Genomic DNA, 23,642 nt, shown 5'->3' with positions numbered 1-23,642 from the left:
ATTAAACGGAAGAAACGTAATCAAGTTTTCGAACAAACTCAATTTTGGGGTATCTATATTACAAATACATTCTACCATTCTCAATCAAATCAAACGTAAACTCTATAAAGTTTTCTGACAAAGTATAAATCTTTGGGTAGTCACAAACAAACTCATTTTTCAATCATATTCGATCAAATCAAACGGAGACTATCACGTTTTATGTCAAACCATAAATCTTTGGGTATACATTCTTCAGTATCAACACATTAATTTTGACATTCTTATTCAATCTGGGTGTTTTTTTTGTTTGTTTTTTTGTTGTTGTTTTTTTAAAGCTAGACTTGAATAGTGACAACATAGATATACACATTCCGACTGATGATAATCATGATGATGATATTGTGAAGTTATATAGCATCTATTCAATAAATAGGGCTTCAGCAAGCGCTTTATATCTTCTTCCTCTTTGTTCGTAGGCTGCAACTCCCACGTTCACCCGTATGTACACGAGTGGGCTTTTACGTGTATGACCGTTATTACTCCGCCATGTAGGCAGCCATACTCCGCTTTCGGGGGAGGGGGGTGCATGCTGGGTATGTTCTTGTTTCCATAACCCACCGAACGCTGATGTGGATTACAGGAACTTTAACGTGCGTATTTGATCTTCTGCTTGCGTATACGCACGAAGGGGGTTCAGGCACTAGCAGGTCTGCACATACGTTGACCTGGGAGATCGGAAAAACCTCTACCCTTTACCCACAAAGCGCCGTTACCGAGATTCGAACCCTGGACCCTCAGATTGAGAGTCCAACACTTTAACCACTGAGTTATTGCGCACGTCGAGCGCTTTACAAAAACAAGGTGAACAGAATTTCATGCACGCACACACAGATTGTTACACCACACACACACACACACACACACACACACACACACACACACATACACACACACACACATAAAACAATGATTGATTCTTTCATCTGAAACTGAAGTGGACACAGCTGACCAACTAAAGCCCATCGCACACGGGGCGTCATGCAACAAGTTTCACGCGACAAGCGGCAAGTTTCGCGCAGCGCCCAGTGTGCGAGGTTTTCAGGCAGCAAGAGTCGCGCGCCACTCAGCAAGATCGCCGTCGCCGTCGCCGTCGCCGCTCGTCGTGTTTCTTCGATAGAACTTTTCCAATTCCCCCGCGACATAAGCGACAGACATGCGTGGAGCAACCAATTACGAGACCCGTCCGCTCGTTTCACGTGAGACATCGTTTGGAATCTATTTCAGCAAGTTTCAGCACGTGACTTTCTAGAATATGGAGCGTGATGCGTGATGCCTGTGGAGGTTTGTCGCGCCTGTGCGACTGACACGCCTCGCTACAGGTTTCAGGCGTCCACGCGAAAAATGTAGCGAGGCATCAAAAACTGATGCGCAGACAACGTTGACGCCTCGTGGGCGACGGGCCTAAACGACAGCAATGACTGTCGACTCTCAACAAAAACATAAACTCATTCCCCAAAGAGTGAGTTTAGTTACGTGTATTATGAAAAGTAGACTTCAGTGATAAAATATACGCTCAACAGCCGAGTGATTAAAACGTCCGGCATTCAATCTGTGGGTCCCGGGTTCGAATCCTGGTTGCGGCGCCTGGTGAGTAAAAGGTGTAGATTTCCTCGATCTTCCAAGTCAGTCAACAGATGTGGAGACCTGCTAGTGCCTGAACCCCCTTCGTGTACATGCGCACCATGCAGAGGATCAACTACGCACGTTAAAGATCCCGAAATGATTGTTAACGTTCGGTGGGTTATGGAAACAAGAACATACCTGGCATGCACCCTTCCTAGCCCCCCGAAAACGGAGTTTGACTGCCTACATGGCGGGGGTAAAAACAGTCATTCACGTAAACATCAGCGGGAGTTGCAGGTCACGAAAGGAGAAGAAGTAATTTCGTTGAAGCTGGGAAAATGCCAGAGTGGCACCAATATTAGGACAACGTTCAGTTTGGGACAATTTAACAGAAGCATGTGTAATGGGTTTAGCGTCCCCACCATTCTGCACGGTCTTTGAAGTCACGGATCATCGGTTAGAATCGATCATATTTTGTGCGTCACGCTACTTTGGCTTTGGCATACCTACACTGAGCTTATTCACTGCCGCTGATCAGGATCCGTGTTGTTTTGTATGCAGTGAATTGTATGAGGCTTGGTTCATAACTCAGACCTAACCGTTTAGATCCGGTCATAAGTAGATAATGTTCTGAGATGTGCAAGTATGTGTTGTGCCTGCAGAGTGAGTGAGTGAGTGAGTGTGTGTGTTTGTGTGTGTGTGTGTGTGTGTGTGTGTGCGTGAGATTCGGATTCGGATTCGGATGGTTTATTCAAAAAAGGCCTTAGCCCCTTATGAAGGGGTGGTGTGTAAACGTATTTCGAAAACATTATGACATTCAGTATATGATACAATAAAACAAAACAATACCTAGATTGATAATCAGGAACAACTAAATGACCGGATTTTGAATGCTTTGTGTAGATAAGTTGCAAACTGTCTGACTTCTTCTTCACGACGTGACGTCATAAGCAAACTAGTTTAAACATAGAAGGCTGATGCTATTATTTTGGGTATGAATTATAGCTCCTCTTGTTCAGCTCAACTATTAGCGAAACACAAACATGAGCAGCCAATCGTTGTACGCCGTGGGCGAGCAACGACAAATGACTGACATCCAAAAAACTAACTATTGTCACAAAATGAGTGATTGCTAATATGAAAAGAACTCAAATAAATTTGCTCAAGCCGATGATTTAAATGTTTTCAAATGTTCATGGTTAAATCGTTCTGGGACAAAAGTGTAAGAGTTGATCTAATCAGTCAACAATGGAATCTATGCCTACTCTAGGTGTATTGTTGTGTGTGTGTGTGTGTGTGTGTGCGCGCGCGCGCCAGCGCCAGTGGCGGGAGAGGTGTAGTGTGTGTGTGTGTGTGTGTGTGCGCGCGCGTGAGAGAGAGAGAGAGAGAGCGCTGCTGTGTCTGTTTTTACCAGCTGTATATGATACTGATGATATTTAAACACACACACACACACGCACGCGCGCGCGCGCGCACACACACACACACACACACACACACACACTGGTCCTCCATAATGCTCACAATCGGAGCAAACAATGGTGTGTTTGATGGAAAACAATCCACTTCACACATGCACGTGCAACACATGATAGAATGTGCGCGTGTGCTTGTCACCACTCAAATCTGGACCCACTGATAAAATCAAGAACACAATAACGGGGGAGGATAAATTTCTGCAGGAATCACCATAGTGTCGGGGGGTTTTTTTTGTTGTTTTTTGTTTGTTGTTGTTGTTTTTTCTCGTTTTCTCGTTGAAATTTATTTTCTTTCATTCTTTAATCTGTTGATGTATTCCCTTTCTATGTCATTCTTCTTACCCTGCCCCCTCCCTCCCACGGACCCCATACACCCCCCCAGGCTACCTCAGATTGAAATACTCCCATACTCCTGGGGCCATATTCAAGACAAAATTCATTTTGCCTTCACATGCTTTGACATGATTGGGACCTGTGAGAACAGTGTACCTTGAAGGATAAGTTATCTTCCTATTCAAGACACACGCGCAGTTCGCTCAGACAGCTAACCCATCGTCTTTAAAAAAAAAAAAAAAAAATCCCGATGATTCCCATCTGCGCATGCTATTTTCACTTCTCATCCACCACAACTCGAGCATTGTCGAGAGAGTTCGCAAAACACGTGCTATCCGTAAAGCACGTGACGCCTGTTTTCCCCTTTAAAAAAAAAAAAAAAAAAAAAAACAGAAAGAAAGAAAAATGCTGCAAAAGGATCCGCCACACTTTTCTCTGCTTCGTGGGCAGTCACCTTTGGCAGGTAGTGAGAATTAATTGCCTTCGGGTTTGTACGCACGCGAATAGACTCTTGTGTTCATGATACTGGATATTGCTTACCCTCGGGCAGTTTGCCTTGCCTCAGGCAGATTACCCGCAGGTACACATTTACCTTCAGGCACGATGTTCTTTTGAATACGGCCCCACTGGGAGAGACAGGGACAGTCAGACACACTGGGAGACAGAGACACGGAAAGCTGGAAGGACCTGGGAACTGGGGAGACAGAGACACAGAAAGCTGGAAGGGCCGGGAACTGGGGAGACAGAGACACAGAAAGCTGGAAGGACCGGGAACTGGGGAGACAGAGACACAGAAAGCTGGAAGGACCGGGAACTGGGGAGACAGAGACACAGAAAGCTGGAAGGACCGGGAACTGGGGAGACAGAGACAAAGGAGAAAGAAAACGAGGACAGGAGGAGGTAATTAAGCTGAGACAAGGGGGGGACGAGACAGAGAACGGGAAACAGAGACAGTGAAGACTTTCTGAGATACAATCTGAGTGTGTTCTGTGTGTGTGTGTGTGTGTGTGCGCACGCGACCGCGCGTGTGCCACACCATGCCATTATGTGGTACGCGCGCGTGTGTATGTGTGTGTGTGTGTGTGTGTGTGACCACAAGTGAACTAATCAGGAAATGAGGCTATCGATATATAGATTTCTGCAGTCAGTGAATTTTACCAATGACACACTAAATCAGACACTGAGACCTCAAACTGGCTCTGGAACTATCACCAACAAAGATGTCGTGGATGATCCCGTCCGCAGAACTTGAAATACACTACAAGTGGTAATGTCGGCAGGCAGCCATTATATTACACAATGCTAGTGTAATTATCGACTGAACCAAATGAATGGTCGGCTACATAATGTTAATGAACGTAGTCTCGATAATGGTTCGGAGCGCTATGGCCACGTCAGTAGCTCTAATGAACGTAGTGATAATCACTGTGGTACGTCAGTATACAGTACAAAGTGCTAATTGACGCGCAGCGCTTCTGAATGACAAAGTGCGCCAACTGAACTTGACACGGACGTGGGCCTTAAGACCTGATCACTGGATACCAGAAGTCCCCAGCAGCGCATTACCGAAGACGGCGAAATCAGACTTACGGGCGGAGTCTCAGTTGTGCTGGCAATTAACTTAAAATGGGTTTAGAATTTTCAACAGCAACGTATGTTCAGTAATCAGTCACTGACAACCAATCCGCGGCTGATTCTGAGACTGATTGCCTCCATGGGAGGGAGCCGGTGATGAAATTCGACAAAGCTTACAAAGCTCATTTAAAGACACCAGAAAAACTGGAAAATCCATTGTTATAATGGATTTAAAAGATGAGAATATATATATATATATATATATATATATATATGTGTGTGTGTGTGTGTGTGTGTGTGTGTGTGTGTGTGTGTGTGTGTGAAGACAAGAGCATTACAGAAAAAGAAGAAAACTGAAGATGAAGAAGAAGAAGAAGAAGAAGAGAGAGAGAGAGAGAGAGAGAGAGAGAGAGAGAGAGAGAGAGAGAGAGACAAGACAAGACAAGACAAGTCGGGGACAAATTCTTTATTCCGAGGATAATAGATAAACACTGGTGTGCTTTTTTTTACATCCAGTCCCCACCCCGTGAATAGGTCTACACTACACGGCAATACTGAATAAAATGAAAGCATGATGTTAGTAGAAATACATAACATAGGAGAAACGAATGAAATCCAAGAAACAAACACACACAACACACACCGCACCACACTGAAACCAGAATGGGGGATGGAGGGTGAGGGAGGTTCTCAGTCAACCATACACATTTGACAAACAGTATCATTAGAATGAACGATTTACATGTTACACATTATGGAATGAGAGAGAGCATTTTAGCACGACTTTTTGGACAATTTTGATAAAATTGAATCTTATCTAAATCGCCTACCGGCATTATCTCTGTCTGTCTGTCTCTGTCTCTGTCTCTCTCTCTACACACACACACACACACACACACACACACACACACACTAGTGCGTGCGTGTGTGTGTGTGTGTGTGTGTGTGTGTGTGTGTGTGTGTGTGTGTGTTTATACATCCCACGACAAACATTTCTTTTATCCTTTGCTTGATCGATAATGACAATGTTCTTCAGTATGTCAGTAGACCTGTATACATTTATTGTTTACAAAGATGAAGAAAAACTGGCACGAATTTCCAACTTTTTTTTTTTTTTTTTTTTAAATAAATCGCCAGTGAGCATTTATGATATCTTAGCCCTCTCTCAGTCCTCACGTCAGTTAGGATAAAGGCCCTCAAGTCTTTTACAGGCATCGGTGCTGTGATTGATATGCACTGTCTCGGCATTGGAAGGGGGAAGGGGTGGGGTGTCCTCTCCTTCCTTACAGTTATCTCCCTCCAAAACGCACAGACCGGAAGCGCTCTCCAATGCAAACTTTCATAACCAGCGGCATGGCTGACAAAGTCGAACATGAGGAGAACAGATAGCGACGACTCAGTGTTTTTTACTTGTTCTGTTTGTTATGCGTTCGTTTCGTGCGTGCGGCTGTAACATACGTTTATTGGGTGAATTTGCAACTGTAGGGAGATGGAGTCACCGTCGTCATCTAAAGAGCAGGGCAATGGCTCATCAGGGAGCGTGTTGCGTCACATTCGTTTCGAGCATCTGTATGCTGGAGTGACTGGAGGGGTCGTGTCCACGCTCGTTCTCCATCCGCTGGACCTTGTCAAGATCAGGTTTCAAGGTGAGACATCTTGGAGCATCGTGCCTATTTGTGTCTGTAATCTGGAATGAAACTGAACAAAAATGCAGGTATGGTCACGAGGCTTTGTTCTGTCATGTGAGTGAGACTTTGTGTGTTTAGATGTGAAAGGTCGTGTCTGTCACCAGAATGTCACCAAATGTGTCATATGTGATGGTGACAGTTCTAATACAGCACACCAACATGCAGTTATCCCATGCACATGCACGCTAGTTTTGTAAAATGAAAGCTGCAGCCTACCTGAGAATGTGAGATGATCTGTCTCCTGTCCGCCAGTACAGTCCGCACAGGTAATCCAAAGAATGATACACAACTTGTATCAGAACTGAAGAGTTATTGGAGATAGTTTCAAGCACAGTTCCATCTTGTTCTTATGTCATTGTTCTAAGCACTTTGTACAGATCAGTTTATATATGCACACAAGGTATAGCTGTACAGTAAGGATGGTGAGTAGAGTATCACTGCTTAGTAGAATCAGTGATGTCACCAGAACTGCAGATAAGCACACACACGCACACCATGAAAAACTGTTTTGGGCATGACACTGCTGATCCAGTCATCCTTAAAGCAGGGATCAGTTGACCAGTAGCACCATACATGTGGCAGACTCTTGATCCCCATCATGATCAGCATAGATATAGGCCAGCATTTCATCAGGTGTTGTATCAAACCATAGGTGGTCAGGTGTGCCCTGGGCTGCTTGTTTTAGTTGGGCATATCTGTTTGTGTTGGTCACTTCTGCTGCTATTTGAAGTTGAAAGAATGTGAGAGGTATGAACGAAAAGCAATAATCCAGAGGGGTGGCAGTGCTTGGCAGCGAATGGGCAAGGCCTGTCGGCTGTTGTAATGTGGCCATGTTGGTAAGCTGAGTAGCTGATCACCATGTGGTTTGCAGACCGGTGAGTGGCACATTGTCCTCGGGATCGTTTTCACCACTTTCTTCTCCTTGATGATTGATCGGAGCCAAAATGTACATAAGAATCTACAGACTTTACTTCAGTCTCTTCACACTCTTCATGCTTTTTTTTTTGCTTTTTTTTTTGTAAAATAAGATCCAGTTCCTCCGCTGAATAGTCCTTGAACTCACTTGTGTAAGCAGACAACGCCATTGCGAAAATCGGTCAGTTTCATTCACAACTCTCAACAGGCAGTTTCCCTCCTTTCTTTGTGAATAAAAGTGGTGCAAGGATCCAAAAATAGTGATGCCAGATTATTGGACTATAGTGGGGAAATCCCCACCAACTTTTAGTGCCTGTTGAGCATTGTCACAGTGTCAGCACATGATGAAAAAGTACCACACACAGGCGGCCAGAGACTCCCGCCATAAAGCCTAGCGTGAGTGCGAGCACTCCCGTCTGCTTCTGTGTAGAATGCAGTAGGGTTAAGCACTAGCAGGTCTACTAAGACATGGAGAAAAGTCATCACCATTAAGTTTTTAACCCTCCACGTTCCCATACCAGATGCAGACCCAGAGTCCAACGCTGTGATCGGTTACTCACCTGTCACACCTGTTAAGCAGTGACTTAATTCTACTGCCTTGCCTATGATACAGTAAAGCGTTCTGCTGAAACTGAAAGTAAAACTGTCATGTTTCACTTCTGTGTAGTTGTTCACTGGCTTATATTGATTGAAAACAGTTTAGTAGGAGATGGTCTCAGATGGAAAGAACTGGGTAAAATGTTATTGGCTGGGCATGATAAAGTCCCAGGGTGTTTTTAACACAAAATTTCATTATTTTATCATTAAAAAAAAGAAAAAAACACTCCACAGCCAGTCATGAATCAGAGGTAAATTGGAAAGAAAGCCAAGGACATTTACCTGTTTTGTTAGCATTTTCACCCATCATCTTTCATTTCTGATGATACTGTCAACTAATTAGAACTTCCTGTGAATTATTGCATGTTGCATACTTGAATTTTGTCCCCCATACTGTTGAAGCCAAAAATTAAGGAATCACATTATAATAATTATATATAAAACAAAGGCAGCTTCATGAAAGCTGACATTGGTGTTTGTGGTTGGTTCTGTGCTATGGGATAACGTCTTTTTTCTTTCTTTTTTTTTCTTTTTTTCTTTGAATGTAACAAATCAGAGATGGCTTGAGGTCAAGAGTGGATGAAGGGGCAGACTTGCAGATAATGCAATGAAGCAAAAAAGTTTGAAAAACAGGTAAATGTGCTTTATTTTGTTTCCAGTCAAGCTCCAATAGATTTTGGAACATTCCTTGTATGATAATATGAATAGATTTTACTTTAAAAAACACATTCTGTAGCCTAGTCTTCTGTCTTAACCCTGTCAAGAATCACTGGGGCTCTGCACAGAAGAATGGTTTACCATTCCTCCAGGTCTTGTGGTTGTGTTTCAACTAAAAGTGTGCTCAGGCTCCTACGAATTTTACACATTTATTAATCATTTTAATGATCAGTTTATGATTTCTGAATGGTCATTGTCCCCCAGTGAACGAGGGGGTGGGCACGAAGGGCCGGCCGGCCTACAAGGGCATCATCCATGCTATGCGGACCATTGTGAAGAATAGCGGGTTTCCGGGACTGTACCAGGGGGTCACGCCCAACGTGTGGGGGGCAGGGCTGTCCTGGGGACTCTACTTCTTCTTGTGAGTCTTTGTGTACATGTGTGGGTGTGTGTGTGGGCATAGGTGGATGGGGGTTGAGGGCTGGAGGATGGGTGATAGTGGGTGGATGTGTGTGTTTGGAGGGGGGTGGCAGGGTACATGTTTGGGTATGTGTTTGTATACGTGTGTGTGGGGTGTATGTGTGACTGTAAATGTGATGGTACATGCGAAAATCATGGATAATGGTCAAAATTCACGAAATGATATTATTCCTTTTTCTGAAAGTAGAGAGAATTCTGAATAACACACAGAAAACAGAATTCAAGTATCTTTGTTAGTTTCTGAGATACATGCATTTGAGTCTCGTGATGATCACAAACGTACTTCTGAGAAAATTGGGGCAAACGAGTTCGCTGTTTCCCACTCTTGATCACCAGTTCCCAATGGGAAAACATCAAAATAAAGCACTAATACTTCATATTTCTTTATAATACTTGGAAATTTAATAGAAAAAGAATCATAGAATCTGACTAACCAAAAAACTCAAATTTGATATTTTCACCCCTTGTCACTTTTCACAGCGTGTTACTTGAAATTTACTCCAGCGACTTATCCATGATTTTCGCATGCGGCGTCACGAATTGTCATGTGTGCATATGGAGGGGGTGGGGTGGTGGTGGTGGTGGATTTGGGGGTAATTATGTATGTATTAGTGTGTGTGTGGATGTATGTTGTTTTTTTGGTCAGGGTGGGGGTTCATGAATTTTTAAAGTTAAAAACAAAAACAAACTAGCATTGAAAAAAAAAAAAAATTAAGGTGTGTGTGTGTGTTGGCTATGGACAGCTATGATGATTTGTTATCTTGACAAACATGTCTGTTTTTCACCCCCCCAAAAAAGGTTAGAATACTTATTTTAAATAGCATAAAAGAAAAGACAACAAGAAACAAGAAACAATTTTGTATTTGCAGCTACAACTCCATGAAGACATGGATGCAGGATGGTGACACCAAGAAGAACCTGGGGCCCACCTACCACATGGCCATTGCCAGTACCGCAGGTAACTGCTTCATCCTTCCTTTCTTTCTTTCTCTTTTTCTCTTTTAGTTTCACTCTGTCTTTCATTGACACCAAGAAGAACCTAGGGCCCACTTACCACATGGCCATTGCCAGTACCGCAGGTAACTGCTTCATCCTTCCTTCCTTTCTTTCTTTCTCTTTTTCTCTCTCTTTTTTTCTTTCTTTTAGTTTCACTCTGTCTTTCATTGACACCAAGAAGAACCTAGGGCCCACCTACCACATGGCCATTGCCAGTACCGCAGGTAACTGATTCTTCCTTCCTTTCTTTCTTTCTTTCTCTTTTTCTCTCTTTTTTTCTTTCTTTTAGTTTCACTCTGTCTTTCATTGACACCAAGAAGATCTTAGGGCCCACCTACCACATGGCCATTCAGCATTGCCAGTGCTGCAGGTAACTGATTTGTCCATCTCTCTGTCTGCTGGTTTTTTCTTTCTTTCTTTCTTTCTCTTTCTTTGACACCAAGAAGAATTTAGTGCCTGCCCATCATATGGCCATTGCCAATGCTGCAGGTGACTGCTTGGTCTATTTGTTCTTGTCTTATATTTTACATCTAGTATCCACATCAATTAGTCACTCGTGCGGTTTGCCACCCTGGTGCTGTGTAAGTGTCTGTAGATCAGTTTATACATATCACTTTATCAGTCAGTCATGTAGTTTGCAGTATTGTCACCCTGGTGATGTGTAAGTGTCTGTAGATCAGTTTATACATATCACTTTATCAGTCAGTCATGTAGTTTGCAGTATTGTCACCCTGGTGCTGTGTAAGTGTCTGTAGATCAGTTTATACATATCACTTTATCAGTCAGTCATGTAGTTTGCAGTATTGTCACCCTGGTGATGTGTAAGTATCCTTGATCAGTCATTCATGTTGAGTGGAGATTGTTGCGAAGGATGAACCCAGGTGTGGCTGCGTATCAGGGGAATTCAGAATAAGCAGCTTGGGAGTAATGCCATTAAAACGGTGCAGATGATGGGAAAGCATAAAGAAAAAAAAAAGTTGCCTATCCTCAGTCATCGACCGAGATCTGAGCACGGGGTCATTTGCACAACAGGCTGCCTACCTGAGTAGAGCCGACTGACAGCTGCCATCGGGCGCTTATCATTGGTTTCCTGTGTTATTCAATCAGATTTCAGGCATGCACACATACACACTCAGACAGACATGTAACATTTCATGTATATGACCGTTTTATTTATTGACCCTGTCATGTAAGCAGCCATACTCCATTTTCAGGGTGCGCATGATGGGAATGTTCATGTTTCCATAACTGACATGGATTACAGGATCTTTAACGTGCGTAGGGTGTTGGGACAAGCGCGTTGGGTTACGCTGCTGGTCAGGCATCTGCTAGCAGATGTGGTGTAGTGTATATGGATTTGTCCGAACGCAGTGACGCCTCCTTGAGCTACTGAAACTAAAACTAACGTGCGTATTTGATGTTCTGCGTGCATATACACACGAAGGGGGTTCAGGCACAAGCAGGTCTACACATAGGTTGACCTGGCAGATAGGAAAATGTCTCCACCCTTTACCCACCAGGCGCATTTACTGAGATTTAAACCGGGACCCTCTGTCCGCCAATGATGTGGTGTGCAGGCTTTGCCACCCTGGCCCTGACCAACCCCATCTGGGTGACCAAAACCCGCCTGTGTCTGCAGTATGAGAGTGAGGTGACATCGGGCCAAGCGACCAAGATGTATCAGGGCATGGGCGACGCCCTGGTCAAAATCTACAGGACCGAAGGCGTTCGAGGCTTGTACAAAGTGAGCCTTGCTCCTTTTCTCTTTGTTTTTCTTTGTCTTTGTCTCTCTTTTTCTCTGTGTCGCTTTCACTTCTCTTTCTTGCTCTTTATGTTTAAGTGTGTGTGTGTGTGTGTGTATGTATGTGAGGATACATGTGTGTGCGAGTATACATGCGTGTGTGAGTATGGTGTGTGTGTTTACACAAGTTTGTGTGTGTGTTTTAGTAAATGTGTGTGTGTATGTGTGAGAGAGAGAGTATACGTGTGTGTGTGTGTGTGTGTGTGTTGTGGAGGGGGTGTTGAGGGGGTTGGTAGGTTGTGGGGGGTGGGTGGGGGTGGGTGTCTTTGTTTATACAGAAAATGTGCCTGAGGTCTGCACAAAGTGAGTCTTGCTCTGTTTCTCTTTGGCTTTCTTTGACTTTGTCTGTCTGTCTCTGTGTATCTCTTTAACTGATCTTTCTTGCTCTTTATGTTTTGGTGTGTGTGTGAGGGGGGTGGGGGTGGGGGTGGGGTCATTGTGTATGCAGTTAAATTATTGTAAAAGTTGGAGAGCATGTGTGTGTGTGTGTGTGTGTGTGTGTGTGCATGCATGCCTATGAGAGAAAAAAAAGAGCTGGATGAATGGAGTCATGTTCAATGATGTCTACAAAGAGTGTGTGAGATTTTATTTTTTTATTTCTATTTTCATTCTTTTCAGTAAAATGAGCTTTGTATGTTTCTATGTAAAGTGCTTTGAGCACTGTTTGAGAACGAGAACTTCTGAATAAATGTTTCTTCTTCTTCTTCTTCTTATGATCATCATCATCATCATCATCATCAACATCATTATCATCATCATCATCAACATTACTGTTGTATTATTATCGATGTTATTATTATAATTTTCTTATCATTATATTGCAAAATTAGTATTATTTTGATTATTGTTTAAAAAGATAATTATGATAATGATCATCATTATCATCAACATTACTATTGTATTATTATCGATGTTATTATTATAATTTTCTTATCATTATATTGCAAAATTAGTATTATTTTGATTATCGTTTTAAAAGATAATTATGATAATGAATGCTATTATTGTTATTCTGTTTCTTCTTCTTCTTCTTATTGTTGTTGTAATTATTATTTTATGTTCTATCATCACCATTATTATCATCGTTATCACCATTCTCATCATTATGATTTTCACAATTCTCATTATCATAATTCTTACAGTGGAGGTTTTTATTTATTCTTTCTCTTCTTCGTCTGTGTGCTCCTGACACCAGGGCTTTGTGCCGGGCATGCTGGGAACGTCCCATGGTGCATTGCAGTTTATGGCCTATGAGGAACTGAAGTGGCTTTACAACCAGTATCGTCACCAGCCATTGGACACTCGCCTGGTCAGTGGGTGTGGGGGTGTGGGTTGGTGGTGGTGTGTGGGTGGTGTGAATAGAATAGAAATTAGAATAGAATATTTTATTGTCATAAAACCTCAAGGTTTATAAGACACGATAAAACAAGCATGAGCATATTCAGAAAAGAAACATTCATGAACAATTTTGCCAGCCTTGGCTGTAATTCTCTGTGTGTCTGTGTGTGTGTGTGTGTGCGCGCGCGCATGGTTGTGAGTGTTGGTGGTGTGTATGTCAGAGAGAGAGAGAGAGAGAGAGAGAAGCAGCCCTTGGACACTCACCTGGTCAATGGGTGTGGGTGTGTGTCTGTGTGAGAAAGAGAGAGAGAGAAAAGCAGCCCCTGGACACTCGCCTGGTCAGTGGGTGTGGGTGTGTGTCTGTGTGAGAAAGAGAGAGAGAGAAAAGCAGCCCTTGGACACTCGCCTGGTCAATGGGTGTGGGTGTGTGTCTGTGTGAGAAAGAGAGAGAGAGAAAAGCAGCCCCTGGACACTCACCTGGTCAGTGGGTAGGTGTGGGTGTTTGTGTGTGGGTGTGTGCAGAGGTATGTGTGTGTTTAGGTGTGTGTGTATATGTCTGTAGGGGTGTGTGTTTGTGTGTTTGTAGGTGTGTGTGTGTATGTGTGTGAGAGAGAGAGAGAGAAAGGGAGAGATTGAAGTGGTTGTACAACTAGTACTGTTAGCAGGCCTTTGACACTTACCTGGTCAGTGTGTGTGTGTGTGTTTGTGTGTCCATAAGCATGTGTGTGAGTGTGTAAAAGTAAAGAACGGCCCACTTGGTCCCCAACCCTGATAAAAACAAACAGATCTGAGGAGACACACTCTGCAGAGGTCTGGCACTGGAGAAGAACATCTGTAACAGCACACCTGTTGACTGTACAATGCTGTAGTTCATTTCCGTCTTCATCTGATAGAAAACGAACTTGGCTGATTTGTGGTTGAAACATTTGTTGTCTTCAGTAGTCAGTGGGTTAACTCACTCCCAACGATGGAACGCTATAGCGTTCCTGACGTAAGGTAGCATTCCAGATGCGGAAACGCTATAGTGGTTTTGACAATAAAAATTTTTTCCATGTTTTCCTCATTGGGTAGCATAAAAATCACAGCTACACCGGGCATTGCGAACGTGTCAAGGGTCGAATGGAAAGTTTCTTCATGAGGATCCGTAACTATACACTCGCTTGCCAGCCGTTGACCTTGGTACCCCACATGACAAGCTGATCTTCATACGTATCAAAAATGCCATCGCAGACGATGCAAGTGGAAATTTTTGGAGCAAACTAGATCACGACAGCGGCTTTTTACTGCTGCTGAAGTGATTGAAATGCTTCAAACTGAAGGTTTTGACATCAACGAGGATGATGAAGACATTGAATAAAATATCTGCTTTGAAGAAAGCTACTGGCAAGAAGGTACTGATAGCGACTCAGCTTCTGAGAGCAGTGAAGAGGGAGGGGGGTGGGCATTCACATGACGTGAGGAGAGGGGTCAGTGGGTCAAGTACAGGGAGTTTCATTCAGTTACTTTGTGTTTTGTATTTTTTGTGATTTTTTTCCTAACCCTAACAAATGGGTCGTCTGCAAGGGAAAGCAAGGGAGAAAACTGTTCGTCTGGAGTGAGTTAAGGTAGTCATCAGAAGTGATTGGATCAAACAGGGTTTGTTCCCATGTAGTTTGTGTAAAAGTGTTTGTAAACAGATTGTGTCAGTACTGGTTGTGTGTGAAATATTTGGCACAAGTATTTGTAAACAAACTGAGTCAGTATTGGTTGTGTGTGTGTGAAATAATTTGTCTGAAGTGTTTGTAAACAGATTGAGTCAATATTGGTTGTATGTGTGAAATATGTGTGTGTGTGTGTGTATGTGTGTGTGTGTGTGCGTGTATGTGTGTGACCGTTGCAGGGGTCTGCAGAATACATCGTGTTCGCAGCCATTTCCAAAATGTTTGCGGCGTCCTTGACCTACCCATACCAGGTCGTAAGGTCAAGGCTGCAGGACCAACATCGCAGCTACAATGGGATCATAGACGTGTGTCGGCAGACAGTCAGGTAGGACTGGTTTCTTTTTTTCTTTTTCTTTTTTTCGTTATTTTGTTTTTGGCTTTGCTGGGTGTGTGTGTGGTTGTTTTTGTCCTGCCTTTTCTGTCCCTTTTCACCTCTCTTTGGTCAGTGTATGCCACTCAGAAAGATGCGAGAGAAAAAATTCTAACAGTTCCTGCGATATGAATCAACATCTCATCTACACCTGTTGCCCCATCTGGGATATAGGCTGCCAGCAAGCGTGTAGTGTGGATATACAAGGGTAATTATACACTGTAAATTGATAACACACAGCACATGTCAGTTCATTTGTGAAAATGTATGTAAATGCACAGTCATGATCTCTTCCGCCTACTCACTTGAAACTAGGTATTTTGGAAAGGCCACCGATGAGACATTTCACATTAACAATCACATGTACCTCCTCCTGCAACTCTTGCGTTCACTCGTATGTACACGAGTGGGCTTTTATGTGTTTGACTGTTTTTACCCCGCTGTGTAGGCAGCCATACTCCGCTTTTGGGGGTAATCACATTTGCCAAACTCTGAAGCTGGTGTCATCTCCCACCTGTAGTCCCTGTGGACAGGAAGACCAGACAGTGGAGCACATCCTCCTCCAAAACTGCCCCCCCCTGGACAAAACAGGCACGGCAAGATATGTGGCCTGTTGACACTCCACTCGATGGGCGCAATAGCCGAGTGGTTAAAGCGTTGGACTGTCAATCTGAGGGTCCCGGGTTCGAATCACGGTGACGGCGCCTGGTGGGTAAAGGGTGGAGATTTTTACGATCTCCCAGGTCAACATATGTGCAGACCTGCTAGTGCCTGAACCCCCTTTGTGTGTATATGCAAGCAGAAGATCAAATACGCACGTTAAAGATCCTGTAATCCATGTCAGCGTTTGGTGGGTTATGGAAACAAGAACACACCCAGCATGCACACCCCCGAAAACGGAGTATGGCTGCCTACATGGCGGGGTAAAAACGGTCATACACATAAAGGCCCACTCGTGTGCATACGAGTGAACACAGAAGAAGAAGACACTCCACTCATGAACAAACGTTATGGCAACCACAAAGAGGTGGCAAAAGCAGTGCAGTTCATCGCCAGAGCTGGTGCAGCTGTGAAAGCCCAAAAGAAGAAAGAAAAGACATCTCACATTAAGTCTTTTCTCCCCCCCCCCCCCCCCCCCCCACAATAATATCATCTTTTGTCCCTACAGTGTATGCAACCAGTGTTTGTAAAGTAGTAGACTGGTCACTTCACTTGGCTGAGTGAGCATTGTCATTTGGAACTGATGAGAGGAGTGGGGAGTCCCAGTGGTGAGGCGTCACCATAGGAAGCCAGAGAATCTGAGGGCATGGGATCAGATCCTACAACAAGCACCTTTCCCACACCCCCCTCTTTCCTTCCATCTCACAGAACACCACACACTGAAGGGAGAACCTGTAAAAAAATTTTTTTAATTAACCCCTTGTTGAAATGAGAGCAGTGTAATAGGTGTTCAAAGTGCTGTGACAGCTTTTTGGTTTGAACAGTATTTTATTTGGAACATGTCACAATACAACACAGGCAAAGATGAACAGGACAACAAGAAAATGTTGTACAAAGTCCTGTCCTAATACATGTACGTACTAAGTATGTGACGGATGTCAGCATAGCTAGAAGTTTGACCATACATGACACTTTTCCTATGTCACTACTTTTCGTGTTCTTATCATCCATGTCATTGATCATGCTGAACACAAAGTGAGGTAGTCGCCAGAGGAAGCGTAGATACAGAAACAGTGACTGACATCCTGACCTGTAAGCTCTGTGTTATCTGATCAGTGAGGTGACAGCCCTCATCAATGTGACATCCTGACATGTAAGCTCTGTGTTATCTGATCAGTGAAGCGACAGCCCTCATCAATGTGACATCCTGACCTGTAAGCTCTGTGTTATCTGATCAGTGAGGTGACAGCCCTCATCAATGTGACATCCTGACCTGTAAGCTCTGTGTTATCTGATCAGTGAAGCGACAGCCCTCATCGATGTGACATCCTGACCTGTAAGCTCTGTGTTATCTGATCAGTGAAGCGACAGCCCTCATTGAATTGATGAGCATACTTATCAGCAGGGGGTTATATGTGTGCAACAAGAATAAACCAGAGAAAATCTGCATGGAGAGAAAAAGCGATCAGGAGTTGTAGGCTGTAATATATTATCTTGCACAGGACATGAATCGGACCCTATACCCGAGTCTGCATTGGTAGGTAATGGTAAAGAATGTTGGAATTTAATCAGAATTTTAGGAGAGAATATTTACTTACGAGAGTGTGTTCTAGAAACCGGTTCATTGTTATGTTAGTATCAAATGATCTCACCCTCTACCGTACCCTCCCCCTGCCCACCCCACCCTCGGAATCAACGCCTCCATCCCTCCCCCCCCCCCCTCCCTCCGCCCCCCTCACACACACACACATACACCCTCGCCTCACCTTCCATGTTGTCAGTCAAAAACAGTTGGAAGTGTTGCTGTTTGTTGTATTTTTTCGTTCTGTCTTTCTGCATTCATGTTCATGTTCACTTGCGTGGAAAAGTGGGCTTTTATATATTACGACCCCACATTTAAGGCAGCCTTACTCCATGTTCAGGGTGGGGGTGAATTTAACAAGCGTATTTGGTCTTCTGCATTGTATACAGGTGAAGGAGGGAAAGGCACCAGCAGGCCTGCACATTTGAGAGATTGAAAAGCATGTGAATGGGTGATTGTTAGCGCACTGAGTCCAACTGTACTTAGAGAGAAATGCGCTATACAAGTGTCATTCATTATTGTTATTATTCCTGGCTTGGCTTCACAAAGGAAGGTTCAGGAAGGGGGTGTTGTCAGTGTCTGCTGCAGACTTGCTGATGGCTGACGAGGTATATTTACACAGAGAAATCTACCATGACAAAGAGTGATGCAGTACACAATACAATACAATACAGTGCAATACCATGCAATACAATACAGTACTCTGCAATGCAGTGCTGTGCAGTGCAATGCAGTACAATACAATATGGTAATCCAATACAGTACCATCCAGTCCAATCTAAATACAGTACAATACAATTAAAACATGCGAACTTGACCCTCTTGCTACTTCCTTCCTCAACCACTGCCTTGACACACTTCTTCCACACATCACTGCTGTTATTAACAACTCTCTTCTGTTTGGCTCCTTTCCCATTGTGTAAAGTCTGCTATCTCACGGCTACTGCTAAAAAAAAAAAGCCCAGTCTCGATCCAGGCTCACTAAAGAATGACAGACCCATTTCTAATCTTCCCTTTTTCTCAAAAGTCACTAAGAAAGTTGTCCTTTCTCAGCTTCTCGACCACCTCCAATAACTTGAATTATCCATTTCAGTCTGCTTACCGCACCGGTCATAGCACTGAGACAGCCTTTCTAAAAATTGCGAACGATTTATTTACTTCTCTTGACAACAACAAAATCTCTGTTTTCTCCCTCCTTGATCTTTCAACTACCTTTGATACTGTTGATCATCAGATTCTCCTCCACCATCTAAAATCACACTTTTGGAATCTGCGATCTTGCTTTCTCACGGTTCTGCTGTTATCTGTCTGACCGGTCCAGTGCTGTGTCTGTTTGCAGCCTTGGATGAGATGATAAGACGGGGTCATGTTTGCAGCATGTGTTGGCGTACTGAAAAAGAACCCATGGCAGCAAAAGTGTGTTGTCCTCTGGCAAAATTCTGTAAAAGAATTCCACTCTGATAGGTTCACAAACATATATGCATGCACTCAAGGCCTGACGAGGTCTGGTTATGCTGCAGTCAGGCATCTATTTGGCAGATGTTGTGTAACACATATGGATTTGTCCAAATGCACTGACGCCGTTTTTAGAAACTTATACTGTAGACAGTTGTTTTCTGCTGTTCACATGATGCCTTAGATTTGCCTGTGGAAAAGTGTGCGCTGTGGGATGAGACACCAGTGATGATCAGCCATGCTAATACCGAGGGCTGTGTGTGTGTGGCCCAGTGTGTGGGCCCTGCTCACATCTCCCTGAGTTCAAACCTTCTCATGTACCTGAGGTGTCGTATCATCACAGCATAGTCAGCATCGTTAGCGCTGTTTGTGGCTTAGTAAAAGGAAACGGCCTGATTGCCTGCTTTGCATCTCAACTCACTCCAGGCGTACTCCGTGCCAATTTTAATTTTGATTTTAATAAAGCCCTTGACAGCATCATTATTCTTCTTTGTTCGTGGGCTGCAACTACCATGTTCACTCGTATGTACACGAGTGGGCTTTTATGTGTGTGACCTTGTTTACCCTGCCATGTAGGCAGCCATACTCCGTTTTCGGGGGTGACAGTATCATTCAGCAAAGAGCTTAATGCATTTTTTTTTTTTTTTAAGGGGTGAAAATTGAATATTGACGCTGGGATATTCCCTGATCTCTTTCATCAGTGGTGTTGCAGACAATTTTTTAAAATTAGTTTAGCTTTGTGTTTGGTGTTGACAGTTTTCAGTCTGGTCTTTGAAAGGTCTGGAATAAGTACAGAATTTTGTATCGTTACGTGTGTGGGGTGGTCAGGGGGGTATATCTGTAAATGTGTTGACACCGACAGCCAGTCAGTCAGTACATTAGACTTACTTTTCAAGACAGATGTTTCCGCATCGTTGGACACATGAGGCAGTCAAAGTGCTCCCTTTTTCATGGTCCTGAGCCAGTTTGCTGGTGTTGCCCCATCATCTGTTGACAAGTCTGCGGTCAGTTTGCTGGTGTTGCCTCATCATCTGTTGACAAGTCCTCAGTCGGTTAGCTGGTGTTGCCTCATCATCTGTTGACAAGTCTGAGGCCAGTTTGCTGGTGTTGCCTCATCATCTGTTGACAAGTCTGAGGCCAGTTTGCTGGTGTTGCCTCATCATCTGTTGACAAGTCTGAGGCCAGTTTGCTGGTGTTGCCTCATCATCTGTTGACAAGTCTGAGGTCAGTTTGCTGGTGTTGCCTTATCATCTGTTGACAAGTCCTCAGTTTGCTGGTGTTGTCCCATCATCTGTTGACAAGTCCTCAGTCAGTTAGCTGGTGTTGCCTCATCATCTGTTGACAAGTCCTGAGCCAGTTTGCTGGTGTTGCCTCATCATCTGTTGACAAGTCCTCAGTCAGTTAGCTGGTGTTGCCTCATCATCTGTTGACAAGTCCTCAGTCAGTTAGCTGGTGTTGCCTCATCATCTGTTGACAAGTCCTCAGTCATTTAGCTGGTGTTGCCTCATCATCTGTTGACAAGTCCTCAGTCATTTAGCTGGTGTTGCCTCATCATCTGTTGACAAGTCCTCAGTCATTTAGCTGGTGTTGCCCCATCATCTGTTGACAAGTCTGAGGTCAGTTTGCTGGTTGTTGCCTCATCATCTGTTGACAAGTCCTCAGTCAGTTTGCTGGTGTTGCCTCATCATCTGTTGACAAGTCCTCAGTCAGTTAGCTGGTGTTGCCTCATCATCTGCTGACAAGTCTGAGGTCAGTTTGCTGGTGTTGCCTCATCATCTGTTGACAAGTCCTCAGTTAGCTGGTGTTGCCTCATCATCTGTTGACAAGTCTGAGGTCAGTTTGCTGGTGTTGCCTCATCATCTGTTGACAAGTCCTCAGTCAGTTTGCTGGTGTTGCCTCATCATCTGTTGACAAGTCTGAGGTCAGTTAGCTGGTGTTGCCTCATCATCTGTTGGTGTTGCCTCATCATCTGTTGACAAGTCTGAGGTCAGTTAGCTGGTGTTGCCTCATCATCTGTTGACAAGTCTATGGTCTCTCTCCATTTTCCTTTTTTTTTCATTTTTTTTTTTTTTCACCATTTCACCTTGGGCCGTCCCCTCTTTCTCAAGTCTGTAGGTGTCTGATTCACAGCTTGGCATGCGGTTTTTTTTTGGTTTTTTTAATCAACTTTTTTTCAAGGTCAAGATGGACACGTTTTCTTCAGCTGTAGAGGAGTGGGCATACAACATTTCATTAGATTAAATTCTATGGAAAAAAAAATGATAGAAACCCCCCCCCAAAACAAGAACATTATGCTTTTTTTAATGAGAACAAATCACTTGTTTTTTTAAATGTGGAGTGGTTGCCTAGAGGTAACGCGTCCGCCTAGGAAGCGAGAGAATCTGAGCATGCTGGTTCGAATCATGGCTCAGACGCCGATATTTTCTCCCCCTCCACTAGACCTTGAGTGGTGGTCTGGACGCTAGTCAGTCGAATGAGACGATAAACTAAGATCCCATGTGCAGCATGCACTTAGTGCATGTAAAAGAACCCACTGCAACAAAAGGGTTGTTTCTGGCAAAATTCTGTAGAAAAATCCACTGCGATAGGAAAAACAAAGAAAACTGCATGCAGAAAAAAACATTCAAAAAAAGTGTGGCACTGTAGTATAGCAACGTGTTCTCCCTGGGGACAGCAGCCCGAATTTCACACAGAGAAATCTGTTGTGATAAAAACAAATATAAACAAATACAAATATAAAATCTATGTCTGCCTATGTATCAACAACATAGGTTTTAATTAATTCTTGATTCCTAGTGCATTAGAATGAACATTTCTTTGTGGGTAAATGCATGTACATGCTCGTGAACAAGATAAACACACGCACAGAGTTGTACATGACTGTTGACACCAGTGATGATCAGCCATGCTAATACTGAGGGGTGTGGTGTGTGTGGCCCAGTGTGTGGGCCCTGCTCACATCTCCCTGAGTTCAAACCGCCTCATGTACCTGAGGTGTCATATCGCTATATCAGATTAACCCCTTTATGGCTATGGTTAATTAGATAACCCTTTTGGTAATAATGTGTGCCAGGGCAAAATTTCACTTTCTTTGGTAGATTGACAGACATGTCCATTGCTCATGCATGTGTTGAGGAGATGACAGAATGGTGGGGTGCTCATCTGCCAGTACAGTGTCTTCAGAGGGCCTGGATTCCATTTTGGCTGTTGCCCTTTCTCCTAAATTTGACTGGAAAATCAAACTGAGTTCAATCAGATGAGACAATAAACCGAGGTCCCATGTACATCATGCACTTGGCACACTGAAAAAGAACCCGAGGCAGCAAAAGTGTTGTCCTCTGGCAAAATTCTGTAGAAGAATACCACTCTGATAGGTGCACGAATATATTGCATTTGCCCAAGGCCTGACTGGCCCATTGTGTCATACTGCTGCCAGGCATCTGCTTAGCAGGTGTGATGTAGTGTGTATGGATTTGCCCTAATGCAGTGACACCTCCTTGGGAAACTGAAACTGAAAAGCTTGTGTTGAAATATAACTTAACTCTCTCCATACGAACGGCGAAAGAGACGACGTTAACAGCGTTTCAGCCCAATTACCATCATCAAAATATTGCAAGCGGATGGCTCTTATACTGAAGAGGTGAATGTTGACAAAGAATACCACAATTCTGACGACGGAAGCTAAAGTTGGGTCATTCAGACACCCACTGGACATCCGAGGGGTATGCGTAGAGGAGAAGAGAGGACTGGCCGTACTGAGTGAGTTAAGTGAGAATGGTAACTGTTATGGTGAGAATGGTTATTGTGCACACACACACACACACACACACACACACACGTTTTTTTAGTATGTATTCAGTTTTAAAATGAAGATTTGTTAAACACAGTAATTTCCAGTGGATATGTTTGGTACGGTGGTCCATGAAACACGGTGGATAGTAGAGTCTTCTAAAATGTTCACACAAAGCAAAAAAGGAACACTCAGTTGACACCAGGAACAGTTCAAGGGAAGGAACTACACTTTGACATCTCCACATTGGGTTGATCCTTTTGACGGAGTGACTGCCCTTTTGGCTGAAAAGCGGTTCAAGAATTACTGTGTGTTAGATGTGTACACAGGCACACGACTTAGGCAAAACATAGCTTCGTACGGTGTATCTATATATAAGTACAAAAAGTATCAGTAATAATGTATAGGAGACAAACCAAAACATAGCTACATACAGTGTGTTTATGTAGAAGTACAGAAAGTACCAATAATAATAATGTGTAGGAGACAGTCTTCTTCTGCACTCGTGGGCTGCAGTTCTCATGTTCTCTCTTTTACACGTGTATGAGTGGGCTTTTACATGTGTGACTGTTTTTTACCCTGCCATGTAGGCAGCCATACACTGTTTTCAGGGGTGTGCATG

At 43.6% G+C, this 23,642-nt stretch overlaps 1 protein-coding gene and 2 non-coding genes across 3 annotated transcripts in view; all 3 read left to right on the top strand.

Moving 5' to 3' along the window:
- The first annotated feature begins 6,336 nt into the window (after positions 1–6,336).
- Positions 6,337–23,642, top strand: part of LOC143277188 (solute carrier family 25 member 32-like) — a 41,535-nt gene continuing 24,229 nt past the window's right edge. The window contains exons 1-6 of the mRNA XM_076581966.1: positions 6,337–6,637; positions 9,113–9,269; positions 10,198–10,286; positions 11,902–12,068; positions 13,321–13,434; positions 15,343–15,488. Of these exons, the coding sequence (XP_076438081.1) occupies positions 6,481–6,637; positions 9,113–9,269; positions 10,198–10,286; positions 11,902–12,068; positions 13,321–13,434; positions 15,343–15,488 (830 nt within the window). The 5' untranslated portion in view covers positions 6,337–6,480. The remainder of the gene's footprint in view (positions 6,638–9,112; positions 9,270–10,197; positions 10,287–11,901; positions 12,069–13,320; positions 13,435–15,342; positions 15,489–23,642) is intronic.
- On the top strand, positions 19,451–19,560 carry LOC143277272 (small nucleolar RNA U6-53/MBII-28). The gene has a single exon (XR_013053717.1). It is a non-coding gene; the product is annotated as a small nucleolar RNA U6-53/MBII-28 (small nucleolar RNA).
- On the top strand, positions 22,118–22,228 carry LOC143277274 (small nucleolar RNA U6-53/MBII-28). Its single transcript, XR_013053718.1, has one exon. It is a non-coding gene; the product is annotated as a small nucleolar RNA U6-53/MBII-28 (small nucleolar RNA).

The sequence above is a fragment of the Babylonia areolata genome, chromosome 33 (genome assembly GCF_041734735.1).
Source record: "Babylonia areolata isolate BAREFJ2019XMU chromosome 33, ASM4173473v1, whole genome shotgun sequence".
In the NCBI taxonomy this organism is placed as follows: domain Eukaryota; kingdom Metazoa; phylum Mollusca; class Gastropoda; order Neogastropoda; family Buccinidae; genus Babylonia; species Babylonia areolata.
This window is presented reverse-complemented; position numbering and strand designations above follow the sequence as displayed.